At 44.4% G+C, this 27,605-nt stretch overlaps 1 protein-coding gene across 1 annotated transcript; it reads right to left on the bottom strand.

The window, feature by feature from the left end:
* Positions 1 to 2,269: 2,269 nt before the first annotated feature.
* Positions 2,270 to 27,154, bottom strand: LOC141257837 (uncharacterized). Its single transcript, XM_073672850.1, has 4 exons — positions 27,090 to 27,154; positions 9,868 to 10,882; positions 8,902 to 8,988; positions 2,270 to 4,257 (listed from the first exon to the last, which is right to left on the bottom strand). Exons 1-2 carry the CDS (start codon positions 27,152 to 27,154, stop codon positions 10,294 to 10,296), a joined length of 654 nt encoding a protein of 217 aa, XP_073528951.1. The 3' UTR covers positions 2,270 to 4,257; positions 8,902 to 8,988; positions 9,868 to 10,293.
* Between the last annotated feature and the right edge of the window lie 451 nt (positions 27,155 to 27,605).

Here is a 27,605-nt window from a genome sequence, read left to right as displayed (position 1 = left end):
AAACTTACTTTTATTCTGCACTGCAATCACAGCTATCTCTGTGACTGCAATGCACTCCAGTGGGTTCAATATGCTTCTGTGCGCATTCTGGAGGATACATATCGTCCCTCGCATATAATTCCCATCACTGCCTCACAATATGCATACAATGATGTACTTAATATGTTCTGCTATCAAGAGGTTGTTAAGAGTTAACAAATCAGCCTTCCTTTCCATATATGGCCATAAGGTCACATAGTTAGACCACATGACCAGGTCCTGAGCTTAGAGAGAGAAGGAGACATTTTGTGTACACTTTGCCTATGAAAACTGAAGGAACAGGTAGGAGAGTCAGAGCTCCTGTACATGAGAAGCCTCAGCTGCGGGCAGCTGTGTGATAAAGACTGTGCATACAAGCAGAAGCTGGTACTCAAGAATTACTGCACCATTTATATGCATTACTATACTGGAAAGTAACTGTAATTGCTGCATTGGAATTGAATCTCTGTTAAGTCATAGTTTGTCTGGATGTAGCTGTGCATTCATGCAACAAGTAAAAGTTTATCAACAGCCCCTCTGGCCTCCCTGTTTTCTGGACTATTGGAGTGCGCCATATTACATCATACTACCAGGAAGCAGAGTTTAATTAAGTGCACCCTGGCATCACAAACTTCATTTTATTTTATTTTGTCCCTGCCAAAGTGAAGTGGTAACATCTGCACACCACATTGTGTGTGACCTATGCCACTAGTAGTACATCACAGCATTACACATATATGAGTGAATAAAGACCACAGTGTTTTTCACTATCTCATGTCTGGAATGCTGACATTTTTTGCTGTATAATCACTATACGTATCTATATCAATTTTTAATCATATGGTTACTTTTTATATGTAAAGCAATAACTGCACACGTGTCCTCATTTATATGAAGTGTATAATATACAGACTCGAGCCAATCGATCAGCAGGATCTATTGTAGTCGGACCAAGGTCCCACAAACTTCTTTGGCTGGTATTGGGACACAAGCATCCTGCATGTATGTGGCATTTACAAGGGCGCACTATTTCTTGACAGACCGAATTACTTTACATGACCCAGATCTGATAACCACGGAGTCCTGTGAATCTTTTTATTTAGCGCTACATTACACTGTATTATATATTGATGCTGGGTTACACAGTGATTTTGGCCATGGCACTGGTTTTGCAGCACAAAATCATTGTAAACAGCTGCTACATTACATGGCAACAGATATAAAGTGAATAGGGTCACATTACATCCCCTAGGTTCCACGACAAACAATTGAAAAAAATCGTAACTTGTCACATCACCGCAGGGGCCGCAATGTGACCCTATCCATTTGCGTCACACAGAGTCCGATGGGCCCCAGTGTTAAATTTGAACCTGGGTCCCACAACCCCTGAAAGCTGGTCCGATGTATGGGCCCTTGTAGTGTTCTAAATCCTATCAAGACATACGTGTTTGCCCCTCTTCATTATGTACTAATATCCCCCTATCCTGGTGTACATGTCCCAACATCCTGGTGTACAAGTCCCAAGATCCTGCTGCACATGTCCCCCTTTCTGCTTCTGCATAGAAAAAAACCCCATTGTACTCGCCTTCTTCCAATCCTTCGACGAGTGGTGTCCTTGTCTGTCCGGGCGCAGAGGCAGGCTGCTGACATCAGTGTGCCTGCTACGGCGATGCATGACGTCGCTGTCATGCGACGCCAATGTCTGGCACATCGACATTAGCTGCTGGCCTCTGATTGGCTGACGCAGTGCATTGCAGTGCAGGTACCCAGTGAGTCTCTGTGCCACAAAACACTTCAGCTAATTGTGCATCCTCAGACACACATCCTGCTGAAATAGATCGTAGAGAGTGCATTGCGCCTCTGGGTAATGTAGTGGACATGTGACAGCTCTATCACCATTGTGGATGAGGTGTGATGTGTAGTGATCGGTAATGCACTGTCATAGATAATAGCACAGGATCACTGCTCTCAGTTCAAAGGCTGGAATGAATGCTAGCAGTCAGTGCTGGGACAGATACTGCCAGCCAATGATTGAGTATAAGGTGGGCAGAGGGCAGTGTTGGACACTTAGGCCGAGCAGTGCTAGCTCTGGCTGTGAGTTTAGAAGAAAAAAGCATAGGGAATTGGCTAGTTTGGAGAGCAGGATCTAAACAAACTGGGTGCAGGCAATGAAGTGAAATTCAGGAAGAACGAAAGTTAAAAACCAAAAACAAACTTTATAGGGTTGTTAGAAATTACAACAGAGAACAGATAATCTTAAAATTTGGATTTTATTGTTGTACAACCTCTTTAAATTGGTGCCAGATGGAATTTTGTGATGTTTGTCGCAGGTGGTATTGCCTGTTGGTGGTTGTCACCAGGTGGTATAGGCTGGTGGTGGTTGTCGCCAGGTGGTATTGTCTGGGGGTGATTGTGGCCAGGTGGTATTGGCTGGGGGGTGGTTGTCGCCAGTTGGTATTGGCTGCTGTTGGTTGTCGCCAGGTGGAATTGGCTGCTGCTGGTCGTCGGGTGGAATTGGCTGCTGGTGGTGGACGCCAGGTACAATTGGCTGGTGGTGGTTGTTGCTGGGTGGAATTGGCTGCTGGTGGTTGTTGCAGGGTGGAATTGGCTGCTGGTGGTTGTCGCCAAGTGGAATTGGCTGCTGGTGGTTGTCGCCGGGTGAAATTGGCTGCTGGTGATTTTTGCCGGGTGGAATTGGCTGCTGGTGGTTGTTGCTGGGTGGAATTGGCTGCTAGTGTTGGTTGCCGGGTGGAATTGGCTGCTGGTGATTTTCACCGGGTGGAATTGGCTGCTGGTGGTGGTCGCCGGGTGGAATTGGGTGCTGGTGATTTTCGCTGGGTGGATTTGGCTGCTGGTGGTGGTCGCTGGGTGGAATGGGCTGCTGGTGGTGTTTGCCGGGTGGAATTGGCTGCTGGTGGTGGTTGCCGGGTGGAATTGGCTGCTTGTGATTTTCGCTGGGTGGAATTGGCTGCTGGTGGTTGTCGCTGGGTGAATTTGGCTGCTGGTGGTTGTTGCAGGGTAGAATTGGCTGCTGGTGGTTGTCGCCAAGTGGAATTGGCTGCTGGTGGTTGTCGCCGGGTGGAATTGGCTGCCGGTGATTTTTGCCGGGTGGAATTGGCTGCTGGTGGTTGTTGCTGGGTGGAATTGGCTGCTAGTGTTGGTTGCCGGGTGGAATTGGCTGCTGGTGATTTTCACCGGGTGGAATTGGCTGCTGGTGGTGGTCGCCGGGTGGAATTGGGTGCTGGTGATTTTCGCTGGGTGGATTTGGCTGCTGGTGGTGGTCGCTGGGTGGAATGGGCTGCTGGTGGTGTTTGCCGGGTGGAATTGGCTGCTGGTGGTGGTTGCCGGGTGGAATTGGCTGCTTGTGATTTTCGCTGGGTGGAATTGGCTGCTGGTGGTTGTCGCTGGGTGATTTTGGCTGCTGGTGGTTGTTGCAGGGTAGAATTGGCTGCTGGTGGTTGTCGCCAAGTGGAATTGGCTGCTGGTGGTTGTCGCCGGGTGGAATTGGCTGCCGGTGATTTTTGCCGGGTGGAATTGGCTGCTGGTGGTTGTTGCTGGGTGGAATTGGCTGCTTGTAGTTGTCGCCGGGTGGAATTGGCTGCTGGTGATTTTCGCCAGGTGGAATTGGCTGCTGGTGGTGGTCGCCGGGTGGAATTGGCTGCTGGTGATTTTCGCTGGGTGGAATGGACTGCTGGTGGTGGTTGCCGTGTGGAATGGGCTACTGGTGGTGGTTGCCGGGTGGAATTGGCTGCTTGTGATTTTTGCTGGGTGGAATTGGCTGCTGGTGGTTGTCGCCAGGTGGAATTAGCTGCTTGTAGTTGTCGCCGGGTGGAATTGGCTGCTGGTAGTTGTCGCCGGGTGGAATTGGCTGCTGGTTGTGGTTGCCAGGTGGAATTGGCTGCTGGTGATTTTTGGAAGGTGGAATTGGCTGCTGGTGGTTGTCGCTGGGTGGAATTGGCTGCTGGTGGTCGTTGTCGGGTGGAATTGGTTGCTGGTGGTCGTTGTCGGGTGGAATTGGTTGCTGGTAGTCATCGCCGGGTGGAATTGGCTGCTGGTGGTTGTCGCCGGGTGAAATTGGCTGCTGGTGGTTGTCGCCGGGTGAAATTGGCTGCTGGTGGTTGTCGCCGGGTGAAATTGGCTGCTGGTGATTTTTGCCGGGTGGAATTGGCTGCTGGTGGTTCTTGATGCCAGATGGTATTAGGCAGTGGTGGTCATTGTTGATAGACGGAAGTTTCTGTGCTATATGGAGTGGAGATATAGCAAATAATGTTAAAGTGCAATCCAATCAAGATATTCATGAGGTATCCCCCAGGATCTATCCCCAAAAATCAGCTGTTATGTGCTGTTCTAGGGCAAGATATGCATTGTCTGGTGATGACCGCTATACATTCACTACATATTGGAACACTATTCAATATCTTTATATTCAGCCAGAGCTTATAATAGCTGAACAGGGAGGTGTTGGACCCTCACTAATCTGATATTGATGACCTATACTAAGCATAGGTAATCATTATCTTGTGATGTGACAAAACAACCACTTTACGTGACAGATGAGCAATATTTTTCTTTCTTAACATCTAACCATCCTGGATATTAATGATTAAATTATTTACTACATAATTTGCTGTAACTACAGGGTGTCATTTAATGCTGAAACGATTCCTGCATGTGATGGCTTAATGGTGCACGCTTTTGCAGAAAAAAATTAAGGAAATGCTTTAAAATTATGTAGTCATTGGCAATTACGTACACTGTAAAAATAGCTATGTTTTAATAACTGTTCACTTATAAGGGTACTCCCAAAATCATAATATGTATGTACAAAATTAAGACCATATTTATTTGTGTGTGTGGGACATGCACAAGTAGTGATGTTGCTTCCAAAGCATCCAGCAACTGTGACAAATAACACAAGCACAGGAGACAGGAAGTGTTGTGCTTCAGAAGCATCCAGCAACTAGAGGGGTTAACACAGTCACAAGAGACAGGGAGTGTTTTAGCAGAGCCCCAGGGGGACTATGGGGAACTTGTTATTGTAGTCTGGCTGAAGCTGAAGAGAAAGGTGGTGGTGTGTTATCTGGATCTGACAGAAGGCAACTGAATAGGATTCAGATGAGGAGAGAAAGTAAACACAGGTCAGATAAACTCCCTGAACTAATAGTGCAGAGTATTATCCGGCAGGAAGGTAAGGACTTTAAGGAATTGTGTCACAGGGATCATCTCCCTCATCAAACCTCCTCCCCCCCTCCATCTCCATGCAGGATAAAGAATGCTATGTACTATTGTGTCCTTGTGAAGGAAAAGCCTGTGGTTATGTATGCATAGAAATGTGCTGCTAAGAGATCTAATTTATTAGATTATGAATTATGCTACTGAATAGACTGTAATACTGTACCTTGTGAAGAAACTACTGTATTGTTACTGGAGCCGGTTGCTCAAGAGATTCAGACTGTACTGTAATGAAGATTGTTGCTGTAATATCCCTGAATTGCACTGGCCGTGCTTCAAATTAAATTCCACTGATAAACTGTTGAAAAAGACTCTTGTCAGATGTGTCTATCAGCAATTGAATCTATAATGTTGTGCTTGAGAGAAGGTGCAGCCTATGGTTGCCCTGGGTAACGTTCCCCCATGATTCCAAAGAATTAATGAAACCCGTCTCGCCCTATTTGAACCTAGCGGCGTGCGTGTAACATATGCCAATGTAGCTCATATTTAAATCTTCCCATTTTGGTAAATTCCCCCTCATGTTGCCATCTCATGGCTCCAGTGCTAACAGTCGAGCATGCACAGTGTTGGCTCTTTATTTTTCCATAGGTAGTTTGGCCGAGTATGCACAGTGATCTGGCCTGAAGCACCAAGGAGAAGCCATGTACCTCTGGGAAATTAAATGTTGGAAGAGTAGGACAGTCCGTTCAGCTCTGTTAAAGGGGTATTCCCATCTCCAAGATCCTATCCCAATATGTAGTAGGTGTAATAATAATAATAATATTAGCAAATACCTACAATTAGAAATGTGGTATAGTATTTTTGATTCTCTATGTCTCTTTCCTCATGTGCAGGCATCACAGGACCTTAGGTATCCATGGTTACGTCCACTGATAAAGTGACAGTTAGCTAGCTGCTAGTGGTCGTAACCGTGGATACCTAAGGTCTTGTATTGCCTGCACATGAGGTAAGTGACATAGAGAATCAAAAATACTATACTACATTTCTAATTGGAGGTATTTGGTAATATTATTATTATTATTATTATTACACCTACTACATATTGGGATAGGATCTTGGAGATGGGAATACCCCTTTAAGCTCAAAACATAGAGGGGCTGAAGGAGATTAAAAAAAAACGTAAAGAAGGGTGAAAAAGAAATCTCCTGTTAAGTTGGTGTGTATATTTACTGTAATTATACAGATTTGGAGCTTGGTGTAAAACATTGCTGTTGGGGGAATAATGTTTTAAATGCCCAAACACCGACAAAGAACAGAAGACATCGAAAACTATCGAAGACATCGAAGTCTATATTGACTGCCATGAATTATACTAGCTAGTAATGAGTTAGTAAAAATTTTGAATACTGGAAATTTAAATCTTAAAGCTAGAGGCAGCATATTACAGCAACATGAGTGCTAAGAAAAACCTCCTCCATTTCCAGATCCCCGGATATTGAGTGCACTCACTTACTCTACAAATATGTCCAGAAGACCCATGAAACGTAAGCGGATCTCCTGAACTCCTGGTACAGTGGACAAGTAGCACAGTATATAGTCTGTCTTGTCATTGGTCACCGTCCATATCAATGGAAGTGCCGGGTACTGCAGCTCGCACCATTCAAGTGAATAAAACTTCCATCGATTAACACTTTACCGACATCCACTATAAATGTACAGTGCAAGTCAGCAGCCGATGTAGGGGTGAGCCCGCCCCATACCCGGCATATAATGGCTGTAACACACAGCCAGAACCTACCTCTAACAGCCGAGACTATACACCTATTAAATGCTGCTGTCAGACTCTGACAGCAGCATTAATAGCGAGCCGGCATGGTGGCACGTCATATGCGCCCATCAGCGCCCCTGTAGGGCGCCAATGAAGGCCTCCGTGCTCAGAGGTTGGGCTTCAAAGGAAAGTGTGATTTTTACTGTGGTATTACTGTGTACAGTATAGTACAAGTGATCAGACTATGGCATGTTCAACTCCTCTAAGTGGGCTAACAAATACAGTAAAAAGTTTTAACAAATATGAAATAAAGCGTAAAAGTTTGAATCACCCCCTTTATCTCCTATTTTACAATAAAGATAATAAAAAAATACATCTGTGGTATTGCTGCTTTCATAAATGTCCAATCAAAGCATAAAAATAATTAACCCGTTTGGTAAAGACCATAAACAAAAAAAATTCAAAATGACAAAATTGCGTCTTTTTGTTTGACGTGACACTGTAAAAAAAATGTTGTAAGTGATCAAAATATCATACCTATCAAAAAATGATATCGATATTGGAAAACCACATAAATGTGACTGGTATGGGTTATGGAAGGGATGAGAATAAATGATGTTGGCAACTACGCCATGGAGTGGCTGCAGATGTTGACACCCGTAACGCTGACCCTAAATAATAGTAATAAGCAGAATTAATTTCAGCCTATTAGTTTAACCCTCCACATCAGTGAACGGTTTCTCATGTGGACCCTTTGGAAATGTAACTGTCCACCCCTGGGATAAAGGAATGTAAAAGATTGATGTAGAAGAGTATATATTCCATGTGAATGCTATATCCCTGACATCTATACCCACAGCTGGAAGTGTTTTTTACAATGCAGACCCTTTAATATAAATCCCTAAGAAACCAGGTATGCCATTATTAAGCTGACCCACTAGTCAGGCGGGTGGATTGTTTGTGGTGGTAAAACAACTACTGAATAACTAGGGAATAATAGAAAGCACCGGACCAGCGGGTGCAAGCAATAAATAGCAGGATCACTACAAGTACTGTACTCCACCAGGGGGTCAAGTGAAAACACAACCTTGTATAATATATTAGTGTTGCACGCACGCCACTAGGTTCAGATAGGGGCGAGACAGGTTACATGAATTCTTTGGAATCCTGGGGGAACCGTTACTCAGGCACACAGGGGTATTGACCCTCAGGCACAGACACGTAGGTTGTTTAACTTGCTGACCAGACACACTTGACAAAAGTCCTCATAAACGGTAGAACAGAAGCATTTAATAAGAAGCCGCACAGCCAGTGCAAGTTAAGTCTTATGAGCAACAGGTTCCAGTGACAAATAGTACAGTTTCCTTTGCAGCACAGCAGTTCACAGTCTTCCCAGTAGAACAGGAAAGCACAATTCTAATGCAAAGGCACATTAATGAACACAGCATTCTTTACAACACAGTGAGATGGAGGAGGGGGGTTGCTGAGGGAGATGATCCCTGTGACACCATTTCTTCCAGTCCTTATCTTTCTGCCTGACAATACTCTGCGCTGCTAGTTCAGGAACTCTACCTGACCGGTGCTTAGCTTCACTCCTGACTTGAACCCTTTTCACTTGCAGGGGCGCTTCTGTGAGATACAGAACACACACACCACCTTTCTCTTCGGCTCCAGCCATAAAGTAAACAACTTCCCCACAATCCCCCTGGAGCTCTACTAAAACACTCCCCTTCTCCTGTGACTGTGTTAATCCTTCTACTTGCTGGATGCTTCTGGAGCACAACACTTCCTGTCTCATGTGCTTGTGTTACTTCTAATAGTGGCTGAATGCTTTTAAAGCAACAGCACTACTTCTGCATGTCACACTCTGCAACAGCACTACTTTCTCCATGTCACATTAGGCTGGTCATATAGTATTATATTGTCAGAAATAACATACGTACGGGATGGTTTCAAAGGATGAACCCTCCATACTGTTTTCGTAGACAGATGTCCTGAACGGTCTTGGAGTCGCGATATTTTGGAACCTTCTGTTGAAAAAGAAAAGTAGTGACAAAGATTTCACAGCAGCAAATGTATGACGGTGACCTCAGAGCGACAATGATCCGACAAAGGTGACATATCGGAGAGATCGCACCACTCAGGGTGTAGTGTGACTGCAGGGGAGCCACTATCTAATGGCAGCTTCCTTTTCCTGCAGCTTCTTTTATCAGCTCAGGATGATGGAGGGTTAAGTAATGTGTTTTTTTACTGGACCCTTTAATTTGTGACACAGTCTAAGACCCAAATTTATCAAAGTAATTTAACCAGAATTCTGGGATAAATTGCAATGTATCAGAGCCTTAGTTTTTCTTTCTTAGGCCACGGTCCCACTATCAGTATTAGGTCACTATTCAATCAGTATTTTTTCTGAGAAGTGGGTGATAAAACCAGGAGTGGGTGATAAATGCAGAATTGGTGACTAGTTTCTATTATACCTTTTCTCTGATTGTTCCTCACCTGGTTTTGGCTTTCACTCCTGAGAGAAAATACTGACCGAATACTGACCAAATACTGATAGTGGGGCCGTGGTCTTAATATAACTCTGATCCAGTTTATTCTTCTCTTTATGAAAGTAACTGTTTCTTAAAGTTAAAATTAGTCACGTCATTAAGGGGTTAAATTGTACTTTAGGCAGTTGAGTAATGCGCCCACTGTGTGTACTGGGTGCAGAAGTTCAAAATCTACAATAAAAAAATGACATTTGGGGTTTTCTTTTCAACTTTAACATTACGAATTAAAGAAGGGATGATAATGATTTTAGGGAGTTACTTTCTATTTCACCTGCACTCGTGTTTACATGTGAGGTCTATTTATTACATAATGAAAAAACAAGGGGAAAGGGAAAGGGAAAACGTATGTCAGCTCACCATGTAATAGCCAGACTCATCCAGTCCCAACGAAGTCTTGCAGCGGAGACGCCCAGGTCATGGGCTACCAAGGTTCAAGTAATGAGAAAGCAAGCAAAGATGTCTCCAGCAGGACCAGGGTTGTATATATCTTGTTAAAACGTCACTTTTAATTTCAAATTGTAAAAGCCAAGGATGAGTTACAGAATGAGCAATATAGCGGCTCTTAGGTACAGCACATTCCAACGCGTTTCGGCTAAACCTTATTCATGGAATAATGTGAGAACTAAGCCTACTAGCTGAAGTTAAATAAAACACACTTCTTGGTGATTGCTTCAGGTGTTGGACCACAGCCCAGAGGAGAATTAACCCATTATTGGCAGCTAAAATTAAAAAAATATATATATATATATAAAAAAAAAGATTTACAACAGGATTTGTCTGTGTTCAGTTTGGCCTGCAGCAGCAGGTCTTTTCCAGGGGCACCACGAGGAGGAACGGACTCACCCCCATACACTGTTTAGTCATCTTCTGCTTATAATTTAGATAATATCTTTTGCTCTGATTTTTAGTCTTATGCTTAATGTTCTTCCGCTTTTTGTTCTGCAGCTTCTTGTACTTCTGCTTCTTGGTTTTCTGTCTCTTGTTCTTCTGTATCTTGGTGGTTGTCTTCTTGTTCTTTGTCCTCTTGGTCAACTTCTTCAGGGTCATCTTCTTGGTCTTCTTCGGGGTGGTCTTCAGGGTCGTCGTCTTTGGGTCCTCGTCTTCTTCGGGGTGGTCTTCAGGGTCCTCGTGTTCAGGGTCGTCGTCTTCTTCGGGGTGGTCTTCAGGGTCCTCGTGTTCAGGGTCGTCGTCTTCGGGGTCCTCGTCTTCTTCGGGGTGGTCTTCAGGGTCCTCATGTTCAGGGTCGTCGTCTTCAGGGTTGTCGTCATCTTCAGGGTGGTCTTCAGGGTCCTCGTCTTCAGGGTCGTCGTCTTCGGTGTCCTTGTCTTCGTCAGGTTGATTCAGAGTGATTACCAAGAACCATTTCAAAAAGCTTGAACTTGGAAATGTAGCAGAAGGTACAAGAAGGCTGAGCAACTGCCGAGAACCAGCTGATGGTACTGGAACCCGGATGGGTAGCAGAAGGTACAAGAGCCAATGGAACTACCGAAGACTAGCTGACGGTACTGGAACTCGGTTACTAAGCAGGAGGTACCTGTGCCAGAAAGCACTACCAAGGACCAGCAGACGTTGGTGGAACTTGGATACCGCGAAGGAGGCACCTAAGCCAAAGACACTGCCGAGAACCAGCTGACGGTACTGGAACCCGGATGGGTAGCAGAAGGTACAAGAGCCAATGGAACTACCGAGGACCAGCTGACGGTACTGGAACTCGGTTACTAAGCAGGAGGTACCTGTGCCAGAAAGCACTACTAAGGACCAGCAGACGTTGGTGGAACTTGGATACCGAGAAGGAGGCACCTAAGCCAAAGGAACTGCCGAGAACCAGCTGACAGTACTGGAACTCGGATGGGTAACAGAAGGTACCCATGAAAAAAAAAGTTGCAAGGCCGCGAGCCGGCCGCAGTTACCGAAACCCACAGTCCTACAGGGGGTGCTTGTCCTATTGGCACTATGGAACCAGCCTTCATTGCCAGATCCCGCAGCCCACATAGGAGTCACCTAAACTGCAGGCACCATAGAGTCGGCTAACCCGACCGCAACACGACAGGACAACGCATTGGAGGCAATGTGACGTTGACACTACCCGGAAACAGCTGGCGTGCTGGAACCAGGCTGAGCAGGAGGGAGTACCCGTGCCAAAGACACTGCTGGGAAATAGCTGGCGGTGCTGGAACCCAGGGTAAATACTAAAAACAGAGTGGAGCCAGAGGCGTAATTGGAGCAACTTTAAAATCTGTAGTAGTGTGAATGTGGACAAAGCAGGAGAATTTGCCGGACACACAGCAGGTGAACAGCTGACGTTACTGAACCCCAATAACACTGGAGCAAGCGTTGACTGTGCAGACGGCACTTCTGAGCAGCAACTAGCGGTATTGGAGCCCAGGGTAAATACTAAAAACAGAGGAGCCAGAGGTGTAATTGGAGTAAGTTTTAAATCAGTAGTACAGTGGATGTGGACAAAGCAGGAGAATTTGCCGGACACACAGCTGGGGATCAGCTGACGTTACTGAACCCCAATAACACTGGAGCAAGCGTTGACTGTGCAGACGGCACTTCTGAGAAGCAACTAGCGGTATTGGAGGTCAGGGATTACAGTTCAGGTGGTAGAAACATGAACACAACAGGAGACCTGGATACTGTTGCCAACCAATTATTTATTCTGGAAGAGGACTGGCAATTTCATGCGAGATCCAGGCCTTGTTCATTTTGAGAAAAGTAAGCCGGTCAACGTTATCGGAGGATAGTCGCATGCGACGGTCTGTTAGTACACCACCTGCGGCACTAAAGACACGTTACGATAATACACTAGCAGCAGGGCAAGCTAGCACCTCCAATGCATACTGGCTAAGCTCTGGCCATGTATCCAGCTTACAGACCCAAAACTTGAAGGGAGAAGAGCCGTCTGGGAGTACACTGAGAGGGCAAGACATGTAGTCTGTCACCATCTGACGGAAACGTTGCCTCCTGCTGACTGGAGCCGTCTGTGAAGGTGCAGACATTTGTGGTGGCGGGGACACAAAACTTTGCCACATTTGGGCCATACTGGTCTTGCCTTGTGCTGAGGCGCTGCTTCTGCTCCCTCTTTGTGCAGAGCTTCCTCCACTGCCTCGACGCACTGAGCTGCTTTGTAAAGCACTAGAAGCACTGCTCTTGGTTGTAATGGAGAACATGATGGAATGCACCAGTGCGTCTTGGTACTCCCGCATTTTACGCTCCCGGTTCAACGGTGTTATGAGGCTTTGTAAGTTGTCCCGGTAGCGAGGATCTAGGAGGGTGGACACCCAATAATCAGCCGTGTTGAGAATGTGGGCGATGCGGCGGTCGTTTCTCAGGCACTGCAGCATGAAATCAACCATGTGCTGCAGACTGCCAACTGGCCAACAAACGCTGTCCTCTGCTTGAGGCGTGATCTCTGCCTGCTCTGCATCACCCCACCCTCGCTCTAGATACTAACTACTAGAGCATTGTGTACCTCCCTCCTCAGGACAGATGTCTTCCTCCTCCATTGACTCCTCCTCATCCTCCTCACAAAGTGTCCCCTGCCTAGGCCTTTGTGAGGAACCACGTTGCGCAGACTGTACAGAAGCAGATGGCATTTGTGACTCATTATCCTCCACCTCTTCCAAAACCTCGTCCCTTAGTGCTTGCAGTGTTTTTTCAAGCAGGCAGATAAGGGGGATAGTCATGCTGACTAGTGCATCATCTGCACTCGCCATCCGCGTGGAATAATCGAAGGCACGCAAAATGTGGCAAATGTCCTTCATAGAGGCCCACTCAGTGGTGGTGAAGTGTGAACGGCGCGCACTGCGACTTGTTTGCGCCTGCTGCAGCTGGTACTCCATTACTGCTGCCTGCTGCTCACACAACCTCTCCAACATATGTAACGTTGAATTCCACCTGGTGGGTAGGTCACATATGATGCGATGTTCCGGAAGACATAATCGGCGCTGCAGAGCTGCCATGCGCGATCTTGCGTTGCTGGAACGCCGCAAGTGAGCGCACTCTATGCGGACCTTGTGAAGCAGTGCATCAAGATCCGGATAGTCCCTCAAAAAACTCTGCACGACCAAGTTGAGCACATGTGCCAGACATGGGATGTGAGTGAGGTTGCCTAGGCCCAGAGCTGCCACCAGATTTCGGCCATTGTCACACACTACCATGCCTGGCTGGAGATTCGCTGGCACAAACCACACGTCGCTCTGCTGCTTGATGGCATTCCAGAGCTCCTGCGCTGTGTGGCTTCGATTCCCCAAAGAAATTAATTTTAATACGGCCTGTTGACGTTTGGCCACGGCTGTGCTCATATCGAACCGTTCACGGGTTGATGTGGAGGTAGACCGTGACGGCTCCTGCAGCACTGATTCAGAGGAACTGGAGTATGAGGAGGAGTCAATGTGTACAGACTGGATTCCTGCAATCCTTGGAGTTGGCAGAACACTTACAGCGCCACTCTCAAGATCTGTACCCGGCTCCACAACATTTACCCAATGGGCAGTGAGGGAAAGGTATTGTCCCTGTCCATGCTTACTGGTCCACGCATCGGTGGTCAGGTGGACCTTGCTACTGACGGCGTTTTGTAGCGCATGTTTAATTTTTCCCTCCACATGCTGCTGCAGGGCAGGGACGGCTTGCCTGCTGAAATGAAAGCGGCTGGGCACGTTGTATTGTGGGACTGCCAATGCCATAAAGTTACGGAAGGTGTCAGTCTCCACCAGCCTGAATGATAGCATTTCAAGGGCCAGTAGTTTAGCAATGCCAGCATTCAGAGCCTGTGCTCGGGGGTGGTTTGCCGAGTATGGGCGCCTTTTCTCCCATGCCTGCGCTAACGATGGCTGTAGATTGGCCTGGGAGTGTGAGGATGACAGGGAAAGTGGTGCTGTGGGTGGAATTACACTGTGTCTCTGTACAACAGTGCCAGAGATTCTTCCATGGCGATCCTGTGAGGAAGCCGAACCAGCTGTGTGTGAGCTGGAGGAAGAGGCTACAACACGAGCTGAAGAGGTGGTAGGTGGCGCTGTAGGTTGGCCTAGGTCTTCAGTGTGTTTTTGTAACTCCACCAAGTGCTTGGTCCGCACATGTTTCCACATATTTGTGGTATTGAGGTTGCTGACACTTTTCCCTGTTTTCACCTTCTGATTACACAGCTTGCATTTGACAAAGCAAATGTCATCTGCAACTGTGTCAAAAAAGGACCAGGCACTGCAAGTCTTGGGAGCGCCCGCTTTGGATTTTGGAAGAGCCATGCTCCTAATGGGTGCCGAAGTGGAGGCTACAGGCAACCAAGTCTGCCCCCTCCCTCTCCCTCCTTTTTGGGTCGTTCGGGGAATCTCTTCCTCAGAGCTGCTCCCACCAATTTCCTGTCCCTCATGCCATGATGGGTCAAGAACCTCATCATCTACACCACCCTCTTCAAACAACTGCTTCTCCTGGGTAGTCTCGACAGCACAGTACGCACCAGAAAGTGGCACCTGAGTCTCATCATCAGATGCGTACTGAGGTGTGCTGCTGACCATAGGCACTGGCCCACCCGCCTCTTCAGATTCAGAGAGACAAAACGGTTGCGCATCACTGCATACTACCTCTTCTTCAAATTCTCGAATTCTGCTTGGCTGGCCCCCTCTTTCCAAGCCAAGAGATTCAGAGAACAGAAGTAGAGATGGCTCCTGTCCAGGGCTCTCTGACTGCCTGGGCAATTTGGCAGGAGGTGAAGAGACAGATGGGTGCTCTTCAGTGCTCAGGACCTGAGAGGATCTGGAACTAATTGAAGTCGATGCGTTAGCTGCCATCCATCCGACAACGGCTTCAATTTGGTCCTCCCGCAGCAGTGGGGTATGGCTAGCTCCTACAAAGCTGCGCATAAAGGACTGTTCCCTGGTAAAACTGGGGGATGCTGAGTCACTGGTGCCCGCAGCTTGCACAGAATCCCCACGTCCTCTCCCTGCAGGCACAGAATCCTCACGTCCTCTCCCTGCAGAAACTCCACGGCCACGCCCACGACCACATGCCTTACTCCCTGCCTTCTTCATCTTGGTAGACTGATAAAAATAGGCAGAAAAGTACTAAGGGCTTAGTGTGATTATTCCTGAACAGCTGCTAACAGGTATAAGAAACACTAATTTTATAAAGTGTGGACTAGACTTTAATATGAGCTAATGTGGCCTACACAACTGTAAAGTGGAGTGTTTGGTGAACTTTATTTAGGTTTTTTTTGTCACAAAAAGACACTGGATGTGCCCAAAGATGTAATACCGATAGTATCACAAACTTTTTGTAGCTATTACAATGTAGGAAGGTAACCTACAATGCAATAGATGAGGCTACAAAAAATAGGCTAATACTAATCTGGCTGGGGCTGCAGGGCACAATGCTGCAGAAAGTCTCCTCTATCTACTCCTATATAGTGTGTTTGGAACCAATGTAGCTGAATACGGATGGAACCACCACACTAATAGGAGAAATCAGGAAAAATGTTCAAATAGCAAAAAAGGACAATGTATGAGGCAGTGACGCACGCTGAGTGCACTACAACCAGACGTGGCTGAAGCACACACTACAGCGTGAGCTGCACTCACACACAGAGACCTTGCAGACAGGCATGAACAGTGCAGATGCAGAGCACTGTGCACTAGCGCTGCAAGACAAAAAAAAAATTCTCTATCTATTCCTATATAGTGTGTTTGGAACCAATTTAGCTGAATACGGATGGAACCACCACACTAATAGGAGAAATCAGGAAAAACGTTCAATTAGCAAAAAAGGACAATGTATGAGGCAGTGACGCACGCTGAGCGCACTACAACCAGACTTGGCTGAAGCACACACTACAGCGTGAGCTGCACTCACACACACAGACCTTGCAGACAGCGGTGAACAGTGCAGATGCAGAGCACTGTGCACTAGCGCTGCAAGACAAAAAAAAAAATTCTATATCTACTCCTATATAGTGTGTTTGGAACCAATTTAGCTGAATACGGATGGAACCACCACACTAATAGGAGATATCAGGAAAAATTATGAATTAGCAAAAAAGGACAATGTATGAGGCAGTGACACACACTGAGTGCACTACAACCAGACGTGGCTGAAGCACACACTACAGGGTGAGCTGCACTCACACACAGAGACCTTGCAGACAGCGGTGAACAGCACAGAGAACTGTGCACTAGCGCTGCAAGGCACAGCGATTTATAAAGTAGCTTGGGTAAAGCAGAATAGACCAAATAGGTAGCTAAAACTGTCCCTCAGAACAACAGCGTCCTATCCCTAACTGAATTCAGAGCAGAGTGAGCTCAAAATGTCGGCGGCGGTTTTTATAGTGCATCATGACATCATTTCAGCAGCCAATCACAGCCATGCCATTAGTTAACATGCCTACATGCCTAACAGGATGTGCCCACACTTCTTATGATCCTCATTAGCTGAATAAAATGAAACTGGCTCATTGCATTATGGGAACTTCCGATTCCGGTATACGATATTGCAAAAGTATCGGAATTAAGTATCGGAATTCCGATACCGTGAATATCGTCCGATACCCGATATTTCAGTATCGGAATGCTCAACACTACTCACAAGTGATTTATAAAGGGGAAACAATACTTTGGGATCACAGGACTTTATCTCTCTTTTTATACACCCTAAAATCTTGTTTGCTTTTGCAGCTGCTGCTTGACATTGAGTACTGCTGCTCAGCTTACTTGTAACCAGAACACCCAAGTTCTTCTCCTGTTCTGTAGTCCCGAGTATACTCCTATTTAATGTGTATGTAGCAATAGGATCACTCCGTCCTAGATGCATTACTCTACATTTATCTACATTAAATCTCAGCTACCAAGTGTTTACCCATTCAGTCATCTTATCCAGATTATTTTGCAGGTCCATTGCTCTTATAAGATCACATTCTTACATCATAAGTCCCATCTTTGAAAGAAAGAAAAGAAGGTCATGTGTTGTGAGGGCACTTCGTGTTCTATCACAATAGAATACCTCCATATATGCCCCACTCCCACGTTATAAAACCTTCCCAGTATGACACCCCCACGATGCCCCTCCATACAGTATGATGACCCATTGATGCATTCCCACCCATAGTATAATACCCCCAACACACACACTATAATGCACCTATACATGATGGCCTAAAAAGTTGCACCCCGACACAGTATGTCGCCCCAAGGCATCCACCTGGCACTATGATGCCCCCATAGTATAATGCCCCAAGGTGCTCCTTCACACTCAGTATGACACCCCCATGAGGCCCCTCCGTACAGTATGATAGCGCATTTATGCTTTCCTACCCATAGGATAATACCCCCAACACACACACTATGATGCACCTACACATGATCGCCTAAAAAGTTGCACCCGTCACAGTATGTTGCCCCAAGGCATCCACCTGGCACTATGATGCCCCCATAGTATAATGCCCCAAGGTGCTCCTTCACACTCAGTACATTGCTGTCCCCAGTGTACACCTCACAACACTCAGAATAATGCAATGGCTAAAAAACCCTCACAAGCCTTTTTCCCCCGATAACTATGAATCTACAGGCTTGCTCTATTCTATGCTGTGTGTGGCTGGGCGCTGCAGACGTGATCTAGTGACATCATTGTGCACCAGACCTTGGACAGCGCGGAGAGCATAGGCTGTGTGATGGTGCAGGGAGCTGATAGCTCTCTGCTCCACTATTGTATTCAACCATATGATACAAATTGGACATGTGCCGACCTCCTGAGACAGCTAGAAAAACTGAGGGAAAAGGATGCACAACCTATATAATAAATTAGGATGCGACATAATGTACCAATTGCAAGTAATCACGAAAGGAGAAGAAAAGATGGTAGATATACAAATGCGCACACCTTAGAAAAGCTAGTGTGGTACCCAATCAATTTAGTGATAAATAGCAGAGGGATAAAACTTAATAAACTTTATTCAAATTATTTAAAATCAGACCCAAAAGTGCAAAAATGCACCACATGTACAAAATATACCATGTAGTACTAAGATGGTATAATTAAATACCAGGCAGGGCAAATTGTACCCAAAATTGTGGGGCACACAAACAAACCCCTATATACGTGTGATCCTATATTATGCCTGTCTCATGAAGGTAAAACGGTAGTCTTAACATAGATATACTCCACCACCAGATCACACCAAAACTAGCATGATTCCAACCAAATAGTAGAACACAAGCAAAGCAAAAATCAATATGCAAGGTCTACTCTCTAGATATGGCCATATGGAACCAGCTACCTTAGTACATTATACATCAGCCAAACAGAAATAGATATTCGAGGCCATCAATGTTTGTTGTGGTTAGACTAAACACATAACCACACATGATTCATTCCACCATATATTTTGAGTATAAAGAGGCACCATCAATATATAGTCTACATATCTGATCCTCTATTATTGGTGGTATAAAGTAGGCGGGCTCCCGACGCGTTTCCCTTTAGTTATCAGGGGAGTTCATTTGCCCAGACTTATGTCCCCATCCTCTTGGATGTATTAGAAGGCTGACATATTCACAGAAATAACCACAGTGTAATTTATACACATGCTGCACGCTGAGACCAGTGGCGCGCTTCTGGGTATGACGCAATATCCTATGCGCGGCCCATACTGTCGCCGGACATAATACAAGATCCGGTCGATGGACCGCAAGTGGAGCGCACGGCTTCTGCGCAAGCGCAGACGGTATTTCCTTCATCATACCTCGCGCTAGCAGGGGGCGTGTCAACTAATACAGGCCTTCCACAGTGACGCTCCGGATGCAGAGCTCCTTCCGATATATCTGCATCTATATTAGTGTGATCCAGCAAACTCAAATCAGAATAAGCATGAGGTCATAAGGGATCACATACCACGGAGTAAAGTGCAGTACCTAGTTACAGTAATTAAATAGATATATAGAACAAGAGTTTAGGTTATATAATTCGCGCTAAGGTAGTGAGGCGGACTCAGATTCAGTTGATAAAAGGGTCAATTTTTATTAAGTTAAAATGTAATCCTAAAATGTTGGATAAAACGTTATCATAAGCATTATCATAAATGAGGGACCTCTGGGAGGTTGCTACCCTCGAACACTACTTGGACTTCAACATCGTACCCTCGGGCCTAGTAGTTACAAAAGCCTTATCAGGGGATATCGGGGACCCAGTCACCCTGGAAGAATGGGATTCTATGTTCAAGGAGTTCTCCAAACAAGCAGTCCGCTTGTTAAAAATTATGGGTATTCATTTTATTCTCAAATTTTGAGTTCTATACACTGCACATGGATTGCATCAGCCATCGTGTCTAGTTGACATGCGCTATTTGTGTGTGTATTTTTAGTTCACTACCATATGTAGAACAGGTGTGCCATACGACTGGCTATAAAAGCCCATGGTACAGAAAGGGGGGGCTCTCTTGCTCTGCCCACCCCACAAGACACAGAAGAATCTTCATGCTGAGAAGCAGCTGATGTAGGCCTGGACACGTGCTGGACAAAGACATGATTTACCAGCCAGGATCCAAGGAAAGATGGGTGAATCTCAACAATTAAGCTAATTATGGACAAATGGACAATTACTTTATAACTAATTATTGTATGTACCTGCTGCAATCTGATTCTTTTTAATGGACAATTCAAGAATAAATAGATACATTTTTTTATAAGAAAATCTTGATATTGATACTTTGCGAAGTCCTCAGTAGAGAAAAATAATACAGAAAGAAGTATTATTTTACACCGCTTCATAATAATTAAAAGAAAGAGACAACTCCTAGAAAACAAAAACAAAATCAATACACTATTCAACGAAATCAAACCCCACCAAAAATCACCCCGAAATTGTGGGCCTCATAAATAGCATAAAAAACAGGATAACCAAAAAGAACTAGAAATAGTACAAAGGAAAAGAACTAAACTCGGGAGAGATGCTGAACCTCTACCCGAACAACGCCGCGAGAGCGTACAACTCAATTTCTTTGAAATTCTAGACGAAGTGGTAGGCAGCCCCACAAATTCCATCTCTTCAATAGACAGATTTTCAACCCACCCCACCTCAGATAATGGATCCCCCCCTGCCTGTGATCCAACCTGTGGATTAGCCACGAACCACCCAAGGCCCTCGTAACAGGGAATCCAAACCCCAATAACGACCCAAAACAGGTTTGTACCATTAAGAAACATCACCGAGGCTCCCGAGAACCAACCAACCCCCCGATCCCCAACAGAGGGAAACTCCCCTCCACCTACCAGAACCCCCCCCCGACCACCACAAACCCCCCCCCCCCGAAACCACCTCCTCGCACCTCTCAGTAAGGAAACACATTAGCAATGTGGATTTTTTTCAGGGGGCCACAAGAAAAAACGCAAAAGGGGCTGCAGGGGAGGGAAACTCGCCCAAAAGAAAAAGAATAAATCAAAGGAAGTGATCAATACCCAATCCATCTTTAACCTAAGCCGACATAAACTAACACACAGTGAGACCACCTTACTAGCTAAGGGTCTTAAGTATGCCCCATCCACCAAACTAGACAAATTCCAGGCATTCATAGGCATAAAAAAATTTATGAGACAACTAGCCCTAAAAAAAAGACATACTGATAGGGAATCTGGATTGTGAGCCCCGATGGGGACAGTGACGATAATGTATGTAAAGCGCTGCGGAATATGTTAGCGCTATATAAAAATAAAGATTATTATTATTATTATTATTATGGACTGTGCTTCATAGGTGGGGAATGAACATTGAATATATTTAGATAATAGGGGAATTAACACATACCCAATATAAACAGGTATATATTATATTCCCTGTACTTAATCATAGAATCATAGAATGGTAGAGTTGGAGGGGACCTCCTGGGTCATCTGGTCCAACCCCCTGCTCAAAGCAGGATTCGCTAAATCATCTCAGACAGATATCTGTCCAGCCTCTGTTTGAAGACGTCCATTGAAGGGGAACTCACCACTCTCGTGGCAGCTTATTCCACTCATTGATCACCCTGTCAAAAAGTTTTTTCTAATATCTAATCTGTCTCCTCTCATTCAGTTTCATCCCATTGCTTCTAGTCTTTCCTTGTGCAAATGAGAATAAAGATGATCCTTCTACAATGTGACAGCTCTTAAGATATTTGTAGAATAGCTATTAAGTCTCCTCTCAGTCTTCTTTTTTGCAAGCTAAACATTCCCAAATCCTGTAACCGTTCCTCATAGGACATGGTTTGCAGACCGGTTACCATTCTGGTCGCTCTTCTCTGAACTTGCTCCAGTTTGTCGAGGTCTTTTTTAAAATGTGGTGCACAAAACTGGACGCAGTATTCCAGATGAGGTCTGACCAAAGAGGAGTAAAGTCCGATAATGACTTCACGTGATCTAGACTGTATGCTTCTGTTAATACATCCCAGAATGGTATTTGCCTTTTTTGCTGCTGCATCACACTGTTGACTCATGTTCAGTCTATGATCTATTAGTATACCTAAGTCTTTTTCACATGTACTGTTGCTTAGCTCTATTCCTCCCATTTTGTATATGCTTTTTTCATTTTTATTGCCCAGATGTAGGTGGGGAATGAACATGAAAAATAATTCGATAATAGGGGAATGAACACATATCCCACATAAACAGGTATATATTATATTCCCTCTGCTTGATAGGTGGGGAATGAACATGGATTACATGTAGATTACATGGAAATTAACACATGCAGTCATGGTCAAAAGTGTTGGCACCCTTGAAATTGTTCCGCAAAATGAAGTATTTATCCCAGAAAATTATTGCAATTACACATGTTTTGTTATACACATGTTTATTTGCTTTGTGAGTATTGGAACTCCACAAAAAAAAACTGAGGAAAAAAGAAAAATCTGACATAATTTCACACAAAACTCCAAAAATGGGCCAGATAAAATTGTTGACACCCTCAACTTAATATTTGGTTGCACCCTTTGGGATACATAACTGCAATCAATCGCTTCCTATAACCATCAACAAGCTTCTCACACCTCTGGAATTTTGGACCACCTTTCTTTTGCAAACTGCTCCAGGTCTCTCATATTTGAAGGCTCCTTCTACCAGTAGCAATTTTAAGATTTCTCCACATGTGTTCAATGGGATTTAGATCCAGACTAATTGCTGGCCACTTCAGAACTCTCCAGAGCTTTGTTTCAATCCATTTCTGGGTGCTTCTTGAAGTATATTTGTGGTCATTGTCCTACTGGAAGACCCATGACCTAGGACACAAATCCAGCTTTCTGACACTGGGCAGTATATTGTGATCCAAAATACATTGGTAATGTTCGGATTTCCTGATACCTTGCACACAGTCAAGGCACCCAGTGCCAGAGGCAGTAAGACCACCCCAAAACATCTTTGAACCTTCACTATATTTGACTGTAGGTACCATGTTGTTTTCTTTGTAGGTCTCATTCCATTTTCAGTAAATAGTAGATATGATGTGCTTTACCAAAAAGCTCTATATTGGGCTCATCTGTCCACAAGTCGCTTTCCCAGAAGGAATTTGGCTTACTCATGCAAATTTTGGCAAACTGCAGTCTAGCTTTTTTATGTCTCTTTTGTCAGCAGTGGAGTCCTCCTGGGTCTTCTTCCATAGCATTTAGTTTCATTCAAATGTCGATGGATAGTTTGTACTGACACTGATGCACCCTGAGCCGGCAGTACAGCTTGAATTTCTTTGGAACTTAATTGAGGATGCTTATACAGTTTTTAAATAAAAGTCTTTATTATTAAGGGAAAAAGAAACTCTTCCCGACACCTGCGCACAAGATCCCTGCTCTACAATGATACATAGATGGCAGGAAGACGTGCGCCTTGCGTAAAAGTGAAGTGCGCAGGATCCACCGGCGGTGACAGTGCCCTGTGACGTGCAGGGGAGGGGGGAAATATTTTAATTATAACAGTAGGTGGGATTTCTTGCGGTACCTGGGATGGGAACACATCAGAAAACAGAATGAATAAAAATACATTTCACACCAACAAGACCTCTAATATGAGGCATATAGGTAAGTGTAGATTCACATTTCTATCACCTGTATGCCCATATTAAAGGTCAGATAAGTGCCAGGGGGTGACAGATTCCTTTTCAATTTGTTTTGTGAACTGAAACATTGAAGTGTGAAAAACATACAAAGAATAAGCAATCAGGAAGGTGGCAAACACTTTTTCACACCACTGTATATTCCATTCACAACCTATGAAGCACAGGGAATATAATATACACCTGTTTATATGGGATATGTGTTAATTTACCTACTAGCGACATATACGGGTGCATCTCACTAAATTAGAATATCATCAAAAAGTTAATTTATTTCAGTTCTTCAATACAAAAAGTGAAACTCATTATATAGAGTCATTACAAACAGTGATCTATTTCAAGTGTTTATTTCTGTTAATGTTGATGATTATGGCTTACAGCCAATGAAAAACACAAAAGTCATTATCTTAGTAAATTAAAATAATTACTAAAAAACACCTGCAAAGGCTTCCTAAGCGTTTAAAAAGGTCCCTTAGTCGGTTTCAGTAGGTTCCACAATTATGGGAGGAACACTATACCAACAGTAAAATGTGGTGGTAGTGTGATGGTCTGGGGCTGTTTTGTTGCTTCAGGACCTGAAAGACTTGCTGTGGTAAATGGAACCATTAATTCTGCTGTCTACCAAAAAATCCTGAAGGAGAATATCCAGCCATCTTTACGTGACCTCAAGCTGAAGTGCCCTTGGGTTATGCAGCAGGACAATGATACCAAACACACCAGCAAGTCCACCTCTGAATGGCTTAAGAAAAACAAACTTAAGACTTGGAAATGGCCTAGTCAAAGTCCTGATCTTAATCCGATTGAGATGCTGTGGCATGACCTTAAAAAGGCGGTTCATGCTCGGAAACCCTCCAATGTGGCTGAATAACAACAATTATTGTTGTGGGACAAAATTCCTCCAGAGCGTTGAAAAAGACTCATTGCCAGTTATCACAAACGCTTGATTGCAGTTGTTGCTGCTAAGGGTGGCCCAACCAGTTATTGGGTTTAGGGGGCAATCACTTTTTCCCACAGGGCCCTGTAGGTTTAGATTTCATTTTCCTTTAACAATAAAGACCTTAATTTAAAAACTGCATTTTGTGATTACTTGTGTTATCTTTGTCTAATATTTAAATTTGTTTTGTGATCTGAAACATTTAAGTGTGACACATAAGCAAAATAATAAGAAATCAGGAAGGGGACAAACACTTTTTCACACCACTGTACAGTGCTGGCCAAAAGTATTGGCACCCCTGCAATTCTGTCAGATAATACTCAGTTTCTTCCTGAAAATGATTGCAATCACAAATTCTTTGGTATTATTCTCTTCATTTAATTTATCTTCAATGAAAAAAACACAAAAAGAATTGTCCTAAAGCCAAATTGGATATAATTCCACACCAAACCTAAAAAAGGGGGTGGACAAAAGTATTGGCACCCTTTGAAAAATCATGTGATGCTTCTCTAATTCGTGTAATTAACAGCACCTGTAACTTACCTGTGGCACCTAACAGGTGTTGGCAATAACTAAATCACACTTGCAGCCAGTTAACATGGATCCAAGTTGACTCAACCTCTGTCCTGTGTCCTTGTGTGTACCACATTGAGCATGGAGAAAAGAAAGAAGACCAAAGAACTGTCTGAGGACTTGAGAAACCAAATTGTGAGGAAGCATGAGCAATCGCAAGGCTACAAGTCCAACTCCAAAGACCTGAATGTCCCTGTGTCTTCCGTGCGCAGTGTCATCAAGAAGTTTAAAGCCCATGGCACTGTGGCTAACCTCCCTAGATGTGGACGGAAAAGAAAAATTGACGAGAGATTTCAACGCAAGATTGTGCAGATGGTGGATAAAGAACCTCGACTAACATCCAAACAAGTTCAAGCTGCCCTGCAGTCCGTGGGTACAACAGTGTCAACCCGTACTATCCGTCAACATCTGAATGAAAAGGGACTGTATGGTAGGATACCCAGGAAGACCCCACTTCTTACCCCGAGACATAAAAAAGCCAGGCTGGAGTTTGCCAAAACTTACCTGAGAAAGCCTAAAATGTTTTGGAAGATTGTTCTCTGGTCAGATGAGACAAAAGTAGAGCTTTTTGGGAAAAAGCATCAACATAGAGTGTACAGGAAAAAAAAGAGGCATTCAAAGAAAAGAACACGGTCCCTACAGTCAAACATGGAGGAGGTTCCCTGATGTTTTGGGGTTGCTTTGCTGCCTCTGGCACTGGACTGCTTGACCGTGTGCATGGCATTATGAAATCTGAAGACTACCAACAAATTTTGCAGCATAATGTAGGGCCCAGTGTGAGAAAGCTGGGTCTCCCTCAGAGGTCATGGGTCTTCCAGCAGAACAATGACCCAAAACAAACTTCCAAAAGCACTATAAAATGGTTTTAGAGAAAGCACTGGAGACTTCTAAGGTGGCCAGCAATGAGTCCAGACCTAAATCCCATAGAACACCTGTGGAGAGATCTCAAAATAGCAGTTTGGAGAAGGCACCCTTCAAATATCAGGGACCTGGAGCAGTTTGCCAAAGAAGAATGATCTACAATTCCAGCAGAGCATTGTAAGAAACTCATTTATGGTTACTGGAAGCGGTTGTTCGCAGTTATTTTGGCTAAAGGTTGTGCAACCAAGTATTAGGCTGAGGGTGCCAATACTTTTGACCGGCCCTTTTTTGGAGTTTTGTATGAAATGATCAATGATTTGATTTTTGCTTCATTCTCTTTTGTGTTTTTTTCTTGCAAGCAAATTAAATGAAGAGAATAATACCAAAGAATTTGTGATTGCAATCATTTTCAGGAAGAAACTGAGTATTATCTGACAGAATTGCAGGGGTGCCAATACTTTTGGCCAGCACTGTATATTTCATGTTCATTCCCCATCTATCAAGAACAGGGAATATAATATACGCCTGTTTATATGGAATATTTGTTCATTCCCCTATTATCTACATACAGTGGCATGTAAAAGTTTCAGCACTCTTGGTTGAAGATGAAATGATCTAAAAGGCCTAACGTTAGAGATGACACATTTCCTTTGTATTTTAGCCCCCCCAAAAATATATACATATTTTCATCTTTTACATTTCAAAAACTACAAAAAGGAAAATGGGCCGATGCAAAAGTTTGGGCACCCTGCATGGTTAGTACCTAGTAGCACCCTCTTTTGCAGGTATCACAGCTTGTAAACACTTTTTGTGGCCAGCCAAGAGTCTTTCAATTCCTGTTTGAGGGATTTTCATCCATTCTTCCTTGGAAAATTCTTCCAGTTCTGTGAGATTCCTGGGTCGTCTTGCATGCACTGCTATTATGAGGTCTAGCCACAGATTTTCAATGATGTTCAGATCAGGGGACTTTGTGGAACATTGGAAAATCTTCAGCTTGAGCCTTTTGAGGTAGCCTATTGTGGATTTTGACACGTATTTAGGATCATTATCCATTTGTAGAAGCCATCCTCTTTTCAACTTCAGCTTTTTTTACAGATGGTGTTATGTTTGCATCAATAATTTGTTGAAATTTCATTGAATCCATTCTTCCCTCTACCCTTGAAATGTTCTCTGTGCCATTGGCTGTAACACAACCGTAAAGCATGAATGATCCGCCCCCATGCTTAATGGTTGGCGAGATGTTCTTTTCCTGAAATTCTGTGCCCTTTTTTCTCCACACATATGTTTGATCATTGTGGCCAGAGTCCTATTTTAACCTCATGGGTCCACAGAACTTTTTTCCAAAATGCATCAGGCTTGTTTAGATGCTCTTTTGCATATTTCTGATGCTGAATTTTATGGTTCGGATGCAGGGCAGGTTTTCTTCTGATGACTCTTCCATGAATGCCATATTTGTGCAGATGCCTCTGAACAGTAGAACAATGTACCACAACTCCAGAGTCTGCTAAATCTTTCTGAAGGTCTTTTGCAGTCAAGCGGGGATTCTGATTTGCTTCTCTAGCAACCCTACAAGCAGCTCTCACTGAAATATTGCTTGGTCTTTCAGGCCTGATCTTAACCTCCCATGTTCCTGTTAAATGCCATTTCTTAATTACATTTCAAACTGCAGAAA

The sequence above is a fragment of the Phyllobates terribilis genome, unplaced genomic scaffold (genome assembly GCF_046119375.1).
Source record: "Phyllobates terribilis strain yellow unplaced genomic scaffold, ASM4611937v1 Scaffold_3__8_contigs__length_932513732, whole genome shotgun sequence".
NCBI classification, from domain to species: domain Eukaryota; kingdom Metazoa; phylum Chordata; class Amphibia; order Anura; family Dendrobatidae; genus Phyllobates; species Phyllobates terribilis.
The sequence above is the reverse complement of the archived record's forward strand: the minus strand, read 5'-3'. Positions and strand labels throughout refer to the sequence as shown.